General features: G+C 34.9%; 1 protein-coding gene across 1 annotated transcript in view; it reads right to left on the bottom strand.

The window, feature by feature from the left end:
- Window positions 1-12145, bottom strand: part of MTREX (Mtr4 exosome RNA helicase) — a 101784-nt gene that overhangs the window by 63050 nt on the left and 26589 nt on the right. The window contains exons 9-15 of the mRNA XM_004422817.3: window positions 11378-11476; window positions 10567-10669; window positions 8965-9096; window positions 7553-7632; window positions 5938-6048; window positions 4425-4526; window positions 1628-1753 (exon numbers count right to left, since the gene is read on the bottom strand). Of these exons, the coding sequence (XP_004422874.1) occupies window positions 1628-1753; window positions 4425-4526; window positions 5938-6048; window positions 7553-7632; window positions 8965-9096; window positions 10567-10669; window positions 11378-11476 (753 nt within the window). The remainder of the gene's footprint in view (window positions 1-1627; window positions 1754-4424; window positions 4527-5937; window positions 6049-7552; window positions 7633-8964; window positions 9097-10566; window positions 10670-11377; window positions 11477-12145) is intronic.

The following is a 12145-nucleotide window of genomic DNA, read 5'->3' as shown; positions in this document are numbered from 1 at the left end:
GCAATATGTGACAACATGGATTAACTCTGAGGACATTATGCTAAGTGAAAGCTAGTCACAGAAAGACAGATACTGCATGATTCCACTTATATGAGGTATCTAAAATAGTCAAATTCAAAGAATCACAGAGCGGAAGGTGGTTGCCAGAGACTGAGGGGAGAGGTTAATGGGGAGTTACTAATCACAGGGCATAAAGTTTCAGTCAAGCAAGATAAATAAGTCATACAGATCTGCTATACAACATTGTACCTACAGTCAACAAAAACATATTTTACAACTTAATAATTTGTTAAGAGGATAGATCTCATATGAAGTGTTCTTGCTGCAATAAAATTAAAATTTTTTTTAAATAAAATGAAAGATAAAACTTGACACTTACAGGGTAACAAATCCAGAGATGTCAAGTTAATGGAATGAAACATCTGTACTAAACGAACTAGAAGCTGTCATTAAAATATTACTTTCTACAATTTGGCAACCTGATTCAATTCTTCCCATACATAGAGTATAAGGAAAGAAAAATAGTGCTTATCATATCTGGCACAATTTAAAGAAAAGAATAAAAATACAAATTTTCAGTCTTGCTTCATTTTACTTACATGAAGAATTACATGAATGCTTAAAAATAGGTTCCCAAGTGTTAATCTTTAAAACTGAAAATAAGACAGCATATGATCCCTATGAATTTGTACAGACCAGCTTCATCTTCACTCATATAAAAACATACACCTTTACTTATTTATGCTTCACCATACCAGGCTTCCCATAATCATATCTCAAATTCTCCATGCAGTTCCCAAGTCTTAAAAGTTGAGCAAAGTTGAGCAGTCTCCTTCAGAAATACTGACCTAGGTATGTCTTAACATGTTTTGAAGCTTATTTTAAGTAGCTCGTCAGCTGGCAGTTAATTTCATATTAATTTTACATTAATTAATGTTAAGTTTCCTATCTTATTAACAGTTTTCTCTAGGGATTTGTTTAATAACTTCCTACTACATGGAGAAGGAGAAGGAAAGCAACCAAGTTAAACTTCCTTGAGAAGTTTTTCAAAACAAAACAAAAATAAAAATCTTAGACAATTCAAAACACAAATACTAAGCAAGCAAAATAAACAGGCTAATTTGAAATAAAGCTTAAAAACTTAAATTTATTATTGAGATATTTATAATCCATCAATAGGCTGAATTAGAATGGTAGATTGTAGAATTAACTTATTAAGCTACCTGGGCTTGCTAAGGTAGAGGAAGATAACTGCCCAAAACACTATTAGCATGTACCCTACTTCCTGTTCTGATAGGTGAGCAGCAATTCGTGCAGTGAAGGGAGCAGATATAGAGAGGTATATTAAATTTGGAGGGCAAAGTAAACACTTCCACCCTCTCTGGGGATCTTCAACATCCCCTCCGATCACCTGAGCTGCTCTTTACCCTATTAGAATAGAAAGCAGTGTACAAAATACCAGTCCTCTGAGTAGTTACTCTCTCCTACCTTCCCAAGCCCAGACAGTTTAGTAAATTAACTCATCTACTTAGAAAAGGTATCTGAATAGACAAAACTAATTACAAAGTGGCTTCTGATACATGTTTCTCAAATTCCTGGTGAAGGCACAGAAGCTTAACTCAGTTACCTTAAGTAGTTGTTTTCCAATTGTTGGGCTCATCTTTTCATCCACCATAAGAATTACAATTCCTCTATCATCCATTCCCCTCCTTCCAGCACGACCAGACATCTGAATGTATTCACCAGATGAAATCTGAATAAACGTAATTAGAAATTCGAAGTTTAGGAGAAAACCACATAAAACACAAATTCTTAAAAATTTTCTTATCATAAAATACACAAGCACAAGTTATACATTCCAAGGAAGGAAACATGATTAAAAACATGAACTTTTAGGAGGGTTTAAGTAAAAACACAAAAATGCGAAACACTTAAGAATAATGTTACATGGGCCGGTCCCATGGCTTAGCGGTTGAGTGTGAGCGCTCTGCTACTGGTGGCCTGGGTTCAGATCCCGGGCGCTCACTGACGCACTGCTTCTCTGGCCACATCCCACATACAGCAACTAGAAAGAAGCATGTGCAACTATGACATACAACTATCTACCAGGGCTTTGGGGAAACAAAAGGAGGAGGATTGGCAATAGGTGTTAGCTCAGAGCCAGTCTTCATCAGCAAAAAGAGGAAGATTAGCATGGATGTTAGCTCAGGGCTGATCTTCCTCACAAAAAAAAAAGAATAATGTTACAAAACTAAACTTTAGCTCCAAAATGATCAAATGTACCATAGCTACAGGGAAATACTGGCTAATTCACTGACATGAAAAATATCTTTGAGCTAGATATTTGGAAAACAGCAAAGTTTAAGAAAGCAAACAGTGGGCCGGCCCCGTAGCTTAGCAGTTAAGTGCGCACGCTCTGCTACTGGCGGCCCAGGTTCCGATCCCGGGCACGCACCGACGCACCGCTTCTCCAGCCATGTTGAGGCCGAGTCCCACATACAGCAACTGGAAGGATGTGCAACTACGACACAACTATCTACTGGGGCTCTGGGGGAAAAAAGGACGAGGATGGGCAATAGATGTTAGCTCAGAGCCGGTCTTCCTCAGCAAAAAGAGGAGGATTAGCATGGATGTGAGCTCAGGGCTGATCTTCCTCAGCAAAAAAAAAAAAAAAGAAAGAAAGAAACATATGCTTTAAAAAAAAAAAAGAAAGCAAACAGTGACCCACACTCTACTAAATACCAATTCTGACTTGGTCATAACAAATTTTTTTAATTTGCAAAATGAGATTAATATAAAATTAACAATTTGCAAAATGAGATTAATATAAAATTAATTTATAAAAGCAAAAATCTCTCCTATTTTCTCAGTATATATCCTTGGAGTTCAGTGGAGTCCATTTATCACTAAGAACATCTATGGGGAGAAAGGTTAGTAGGCCTCCCATATATAGACTTTCAGGGTGACTCTGAACCACGAAAAGTTTTATTTGTAAGTCCACGTATTCTTTCCTCCTGTGGAAAGAGTTTTCAGATTCTTAAAAATATCTGACTCAAAAAGAGTTAAGAATCTCTATGCTACAAGAAGGCATACAGGGCCAGCCCCAGTGGCCTAGCAGTTAACTTCGGTGCACTCCGCTTTGGCAGCCCAGGTTCAGTTCCTGGGCTCGAACCTACACCACTCATCTGTCAGTGGCCATGCTGTGACGGCGGCTTACATAAAAAAAAAAAAATAAAGGAAGACTGGCAACAGATGTTAGCTCAGAGTGACTATTCCTCAGAAAAAAAAAAAAAAAGAAAAAAAAGAAGGCATCCAGTCATGCACCACTTGATGGGGACACGTTCTGAGAAATGTGTTGTCAGGCAATTTCGTGGTTGTACGAACATCAGTGTGTACCTACACAAACCTAGATGGTATAGCCTACTACATATCTAGGCTATAAGGCATTAATCTTACGGAACCACCGTCGTACATAAGGTCTGTCGTTGACTGAACCATTATGCGGCACATGACTACACATGTAAAATGCTTTCAAGCATTCACAAATCATTTGCACACTTGTTCCTTGATGGGCTTCAGGGCAGGCTGTCCCAAGATGTGCCACTCTGGTACGTGGATTATTGTGAGCTGAAGACAATAAAGTCTCAGAAGACTTTGAAAGAAACTTTGACACCCCTCCACAAATGCCTAAAAGGATTTAAGATAGAAGGCCTGTCCCCAGGACAGGCCAACACCATAGGTAACTCCAGGTACGGACAGACTGGGAGGCTCCTTGCTAAGCCCATTCTTATTAAAATTCTGTTTACCAGACATTTACACTTGTACGGGTGATCTCCATTTGTAAAGGTATCCCCCTCTCTGTACCAGAAGAAGGGGGATGACCTCATCTCTAGAAACTTATCGGTAAGGTGAAGCCTTAAATCTGCATATTAACCTCTTGTTTATTGTGCTTTTCTGGTAATCTCCCATTGCTGACTCCCCCCACCCCCAACATCCTCCTTTGTCTTTAGCCAAAGATAGTATTCAAGATGAGAACCTCCACCATTTCGTCAAGCTATTCAGCTTTTTCTGGGTCTCTCCCACGTATACACGTTATAAGGCTTTGTTTGATTTTCTCCTGCTATTCTGTCTCATGTCAATTTAATTTGTAGCCCAGCTAGAAAGGACCTAGAGTGGGTAGAGGATAGTCTTCCTCCCCTATACCCTCATTACCAAACTCTTTCATCTAAATGAGATTTTTTTTTTTACCTAAAGGATAGAAATGCAAAGGATCTGAAGTTTAACCTTGATGAACTTGTTGTACTAGCTCAGGTACAAGTTCTTGAGTATTTAGAACTGAAAAATCTCAAAGATTTCATGAGCCCAAATTACCTCCGGTAAAACAAAGATAAAAGTTATTTCGATATATGAATTATTTTACTTACCCATCGGAAATCTTTCCCATCAAATTTTCGGGCATTTGTAAATAAAACAGTTCTAGCTGGCATGTTAATTCCCATGGCAAAAGTCTCTGTGGCAAATAAAGCCTAAATAAATGAATAATTATACAATTAAACATGTTTTTAAGCTGAAAAACTAGTATCGTACTTTTCAAGTATAAATAAACAAATCATTAATTTTTAAAATTAGTTGTTAATGAGAGAATGCTAGTGGTCTAATGGACAAAGTATTAGCCTGTAGAATATCTTTCTAAACACAGTCACATTTCCTGGCTTTCACTGATGATGCAGCAGTTTTAGAGACACCTTTAGAATCTCTGAGGGGAGATCAGAATCAGTGGCTCTTTAACTCTACTTCTAAGACTTTACCAACAAAAATTTTACTACACAAAAAAACTTTGTGTGGTTTAAGCACACAAAGGTGTATGTACAAGTAAAGTCACTGAAGTACTATTAAACAGATAAGGAATAAATAGGTATAAAGACAAAAATACTTTATTTCATCAACTCAACAGAACAGTATTCATCTTTTAGAAAGAATGAAGAGCTATGCATATGACCAAATTGGATAACAACATGAGTAGTATAATCACTTTTTTTGTTTAAAAAATAAATCATGTATTATTTGTATGTATGCTAGTGGATATTTCTGAGAAATGAACGGCAATCATGGTCTTTTATTCTTTACTTTATGCAAAATTGTTCTATTTGAATTTTACAACCCATAAGTATCACTTATATTTTTAAGAAAAGATTCTTTAAAATGGGCCTCAGGAAAATATACAATCTAGCAGAGAATATCAATAGGGCCTTACCAGGACCCAAGTATAAATAGTGACCAATTCTTTATCTAAAATAACTCTAGTACGTTCTTTAGGGTGAGTAAATTTCTTTTAAATATTCTACTCAGAGCTGAGATTCTCATGATAAATCTCTAATCTGATTTTTAAAATTCTAATCTGATTTTTAAACATAAAATAATTTATCAGTCATACATAGGCTTATGACTACATTTTGGAGTTGTTTAATATCTCATTTCTGGGTACAGACATCAACGTAATTATAAAAATTAAATTAGACTCTCTTTGGTTTAAATTAGAACATCCTAAATAATTCTCTTTTGTAAGTCTAATCAGCAATTCTCCTTGTCTTCTCTAAACTAATTCTTTAAATCTGTATATAGAAAGGAGTCTACTTATAGAATCAACTGCAGGTCAGATGATTAAATAGCACCTCCTGCAAAATTCCACACTGTATCCAAAAGTGCCACCGTTTCTTTAAGAATAGAAAAGCAAACAAATGATTTTTTACCTATAGCCTAAAATTTACGAAGTATAACACTATATATAAAAATCAAGTTTATTACCTTAGTCATTCCATATGACCTAACCAAAAAAACCAAAAAAAACAAAGCTGCCTCTAAACAGTGTTCTTGATAATTGTCAAACTATTCACACAACACAATTTTAAGGCATAACAAATAAAAATAAAATCATACCTTTATCAATCCTTCAGAAAAAAGAATTTCTATAGTTTCTTTCAAAATAGGAAGTAAACCACCATGGTGAATACCAATCCCGCGCTTCAAAAGAGGAAGAACATGTTCAACCTGTAATTGGAATAACATTTATTTTACAACAAAATAAGGAAAAGAGAATTTAAAAATGTTACACTAACCAAACTAAGAAAAATTGGTAATCAAGAGAGCTGTTAGGGCCGGCCCCGTGGCTTAGTGGTTAAGTGCGCGCGCTCCGCTGCTGGCGGCCTGGGTTCGGATCCCGGGCATGCACTGACACACTGCTTCTCCAGCCATGCTGAGGCTGCGTCCCACATATAGCAACTAGAAGGATGTGCAACTATGACATACAACTATCTACTGGGGCTTTGGGGAAAAAATAAATAAATAAAATTATAAAAAAAAAAAAAAAAAAAAAAAGAGCTGTTAAAAGAAATGTTATATAACCTTTTCAGAATAAAAGCAAAAACCAAACCCATATTCCCAGAGATTATTAAACTCAAAACACAATATAATTCTGTCCTAGCTTTCTTTAACACGAAAAGCATGTTTTAAATAAACTGTGTTTTGCTGCCTCATTCAAATTTCCTAGCATTACTTCATCTCCTCCAAAAAAATTAAAGGTTATGAGGGCAAAGTTTGTATCCACACAAAATAAACTTAAAAAATACAGGCCAACTCAAACCAAAAAGAAATAAATAACTATGAAGTACATTTTAATATAAATATGTACTTTATCTAAAAAAATGGATTATTGAAGAGCTCATTCTCATTAACACTGTCAAATGTCATTAAATATCATACTATTAGAAGTGTGCTAGGTTAACAAAGATGTATAAAGACATGGCTCAGCCCTTAGATACTTGTAATTCAGCTGGAAAGAAAACTCACAAAAAAATTTTATAAATTAAATACTATTTTAAATACCAACAAACATGCTATTGCAGTCTTATAAATTTCTTACAAATCAAAGCAATCATTTGTAAGCAGAATGACTTCTCCATTTTTCTTTTCACAAAACAAAACTTGCATTTATTAGGTTGGACTAAAGCACTAGTTCATAGGTTTGGATGCACATTAGAATCACGTGGGGAACTTTTGAAAGATTCTAATGACCAAGACACACACCTGACCAATTAAGTCAGAATCTCTGGGAGTGGCACACAGGCCTCAGTATATTTTAGAACTCTCCAGGAAATCCCAATAGTCAAAGGAAAAAAACACTGTATTAGAGCAAAGTAGACATTAATTCCTCACTAAACACATGATCTTCACTAGGTGTGCTCTACTGTTTTGTATGGTAGCCTTATAAATTAAGAAATTTAGTGCCTTAATACTAGCATTAAAAATTCTGTAGTATTAGGAAGAGGAGCAGTAATTTCCAGACCATGCTAGCTTTCAGAGAAAACTTCCCTCAGGCAGCAAATCTTTCCTCTTGTCACCTTTTCAGAAATTTAAAATATAAATCCAGGTATTATTTCAGTGCAAAATGCAACATATTTACTGCAATGTGCAAACAGTAACAACACCAAGAAATGCGAAGTGAATATATGCCACTTATTAATATCCATACTACTTACTGACATTAAACACACACCTGAGGGAGCTTTTTATCTTCATCGGACAAGCAGTCAATCGCATTATTGAATACTTCTTCAACCATCTTCTTTTCTTCATCTAAGAGAGAAAAATCCAAGGTACATAAATATCTAAATGAGTCAGTGATACCAAACTTCACACTTGCAAAGAATGAGAGTCTATAGAGTAAAAAGGAAGAGGCAGTATTTAACATAGTCAGAAGGGAAAGTAGACAAAATTACTACATAATTATTTCATAAAATTCACTTCCTTTCAAAACATATCTAGCAGAGTTAATCCATGAATAAAAGTACTATCTTTAATAACATTAGTAACAATAACTACACTAAGTGCTCTACATGCAATATTTAAGTTTAACAATTATAGGACACAGGGATTATTATTATTCACTACTGAGGAAAGTGAGGCTTAGAAAAAATAATGGGCATTGCTATTAACTTAGATCAACAATTCCAAAGCCTATGCTCTTAACCATTACACTGCCTTCTTATAGAGTATCTATCAAATAATAGGTAGTTAATAAAAATTTGTTGAATTAATCAATATATAACCCTGCAACATTAAGCATATTCAGCACTGGTAGTTATAAACATTTCTAAGCAACGCAATTCACACAGTCAAAATACAAAATATTATTGGCTTTAGGAGGTTATGTGGGTTATCTATCATTTGTTACTTTTACCCACAGATAAGTAAAAATTAGCTTTAAAATGCAAGGTTAGTTCTGTGCCTTAATAAAAAAAACAGTACAGTGGAAATTTGATTTTGGATGATCCAAAATATTATTTACTTCTCACTGTACAGGATTACATACCCAAAAGACTGAATTGAATGATGATTTGGTTGGTATTTAGCATGCTGCAATTTGTGGCTAGGCTGTGCAACTATCCAGCTGTGTGACTTTGAGTGAGTTACATTTACAGTTAATACATGGGCATAATTTATTAATTTGCTAGAAGTTATTTTGCTTTATTCAAAAATTATACCACAGTTAGGTAAAGGGAAAGTCACTCCAGTTTGGTTTTCTAGAAGAATGAAGCACAGTAATTTCTATATAGTAAGTGGTCTAAGAGACCTAACCTTAAATAGTCAGATAGAAAACCATAATAACTAAGGAGCTTATGGCAATGAAGTATAAGAAGGTATGATTCTAATATTTCTCAGTAGGGTTCTTTGCATTTTACACAGATCAATGTACTTATAGCTTCCAATAAATAAGAAGAAAGAAGAAAGGAAAGAAATGATAAATCGAGGGCCTCTTAAAGCTTTTACAAATGTGATGAGTACCTACCAATGTAACTGTGAGGTGAACTGCATATCCTAGTAATACACAATAGATAACGTCCTACCAGAAATATATTTACGCCCATTTTCACATAACATTAAAACTATACCGAAATTACATAGTACCTGTGTTGAAATCTAATTTGGTCATTTGAAGTGCATAGGCTTCACAATCTTTCTTACTAAAACTGAAAATAATTACAGGTTGAAAATTTCTTTCCATAATCATCTTCACAATCTTGAACACATTTGATGGTCCTGCAAAAATAGTACATAAACCACACCCAAAATTAACTAAAAATCTATCATAGATCTAAACACACATCTAAAACTAAAAACCTCTTAAAAAATATATAGGAGTATATCTTCATGATCTTGGGTTAGGCAGAGCATTCTTAGATACTATACCAAAAGCATAAGCAACAAAAGAAAAAAACAAGTAAACTGGATTTCATCAAAATTAAAAACTTTTGTACTTTAAGACACACCAACAATAATGTGAAAAGACAACCCTAACCCACAGAATGGGAAAAATTATTTGCAAATCACATATCTGATACGGGTCTAGTATCCAGAATATATAAAGAATTCTTAAAACTCCACAACAACAAAAAATCTAGTTTTTAAATGGGCAAAGAATTTGAATAGATATTTCCCCAAAGAAGATATACAATAGCCAACAGGCACATGAAAAGATACTCAACATCATTAGCCAGTAGGGAAATGTAAATCAAAACCACACTGAGATACGACTTCATATCCACTAGGACGACTACAACCAAATGGACAGATTCTAGTAAGAAGTGGCAAGGATATGGAGGAAAATGGCAACCTCATACCCTTCTGATGGAAATGTATAATGGTGTAGCCAATTTGGAAAATAATCTGGCAGTTATTCAAAAGGTTAAACATAGAATTACCATATGACTCAGTAATTTCACTCCTAGGTACATACTCAAAAGAAAAGAAAACATGTTCACACAAACACTTGTAGTACACAAATGTTTACAGCAGCATTATTCACAACAATCAAAAAGTGAAAACAACCCAAATGTCCATCAACTGAAGAATGGATAAATATACAATGGAATGTTATTTGACCATAAAAGAGAATGAAGTACTGACTTCATGCTATATAACACAGATGAAATTTAAAAACAAGCTAAGTGAAAGAAGCCAGCTGCAAAAGACCACACATATTTTGATTCCATTTATATGAAATGTCCAGGAAAGGAAAAGAGACAGAAAGTAGATCAGTGATTGCCTAAGGCTGAGGGGTTGGGGGGAAGAGGTTGGAGGAAAATGAGCAAGACTGCTAATGGATATGGGGGGTTTTTTTTGAGTGTTGAAAATGTTCTAGAATTAGTTGTAGTAGTAGTTGCACTGCAAAGCAGTTGCACAACTTTGCGAATATACTAAAATCCACTGAACTGTACACTTAAAAATGTTGACTTTTAAGGTATGTGAATTATATCTCAATAAAAAAATTGCAGTGATGGTTGCATAAATTGTATACTTTAATGGGTGAATTGCATAGTATGTGAATTATATCTCAATAAATGTCATATAGCAAAAAGAGATCTACCTTTATTCATCCAATTTTATCATATACTATCCAGATCTTTATAAAGCTTCCTGAGAAAAATGAAGTTAAACAAAATAACAAAAACTGTAATTTGAAAATACCATTTATATGTAAATTTCTCTCGAAACAAAGTTCCAAATTACCTTTTGTTCCTCCTTTCCGCCCTTTCTGATCTCCTTTTGCCAAATCACCAGCATCTCGAAGTACTTGCATTGCAGTATTAAAATTATCTTCTCTAAAGTCACCCTGGAATCAGATATTTTTCTATGTAACTTCACTAATATTTAATCAAAATCCAAACATTTTTCATACTTCAAAACAAAGCTTCCTCAAATAAAAATAATTTAATAATAATTATAACAAAGGTCACTAAAATAGTATAAAAGGTGATAAAGGGGTAATAAAACTGGGAAAAGTAAAGCATAAGATATCTGAAACATAACCAGAGGCCCTATTCTCCAGGCATTTAAAAATACTGGGAAAGGGGGGCCTGGGAAAGGGGGTGGTGTAGCAGTTAAGTGCGCACACTCCACCTGGGCGGCCCGGGGTTCGCAGGTTCGGATCCCAGGCGCGCACTGACACACTGCTTGTCAAGCCATGCTGTGGTGACATCCCATATAAAGTAGAGGAAGATGGGCACGGATGTTAGCTCAGGGCCAATCTTCCTCAGCAAAGAGGAGAACTGGCATCAGATGTTAGCTCAGGGCTCATCTTCCTCACCAAAAAAAAAAAAAAAAAATACACTGGGAAAAGAAGGAAATCTAATTCATGCATAAGAAAAACACATCTTAAATATAATTTTTGAAATAAAAATACACAGGAAAACAACAACTTTGGACTGTAACACTATTTAGGAAAAAAAATATCTGCCAATTCTTCTCTAGATTAAGGAAAAACAGGTATAAACGACAAAGTAGGACATTGTAGATATAAGAATGACAATTACTCTCTTACATTTTCATCAACCACAAGGTGCAGTCCATCTCCCCCTGCTGGAAAAATGTAGTGCTGCAATGGAGTAGGTCGATAATCTGTGTAAATTACGTGACAAGGCTATAAAAAGAAAGAAATATAATTTAAAAATATAATATTTTACTTCTTCAAAATAATACCGTGTATTTGACCTACCTAAATAAACTTTTGAATTCAACATTTCAAAAGGGAAAATACTTTTTAAAAACCTTTAAAAACTAGGCACGAGAAGACTGTGGAAAAATTAGTTTTATCAAATTATTCTACCATCTGTTCAATTTCACCAATTCCCTAACCACCGCCAAATACATGATTTGAGCTTCAATAATGATCCTGGATCTATAACCTAGACCTGTGATGCCACAGAGAAGATGCTTGTTTCTACAGAGCAGCAGTATGGTGCCACACAATGCTTCCTGAAGTAAAATAGGACTTTTCTGTCCCACAGAGGCTTTTCAAAGCCTTACTAAAGCAGCAGGTTGACTTAGCTCTTCCAGAAGATCCACTGGGTTTCTATCCTACAGAAGCAATATGGCTGTTACAAAAATGCCATTAGAGAGCTTATGAACAGATAAAAGCAACTTTGTGAGGATAGTGGTGTAAAGAAAAAATAGGGTAGGAAAATAAAACCAAGAATAAATTTAATACACATGAACAAACGGTGTTATAAGGTCCTATACCACTGCTAAATTGGACTAGAAACACAAAAGGGAAACACGGTCAGTAAAGTTTGACTATGTTCACGTGAGA

Source organism: Ceratotherium simum, chromosome 18, assembly GCF_057802395.1.
Source record: "Ceratotherium simum simum isolate JZ-2026a chromosome 18, ASM5780239v1, whole genome shotgun sequence".
NCBI lineage: Eukaryota > Metazoa > Chordata > Mammalia > Perissodactyla > Rhinocerotidae > Ceratotherium > Ceratotherium simum.
This window is presented reverse-complemented; position numbering and strand designations above follow the sequence as displayed.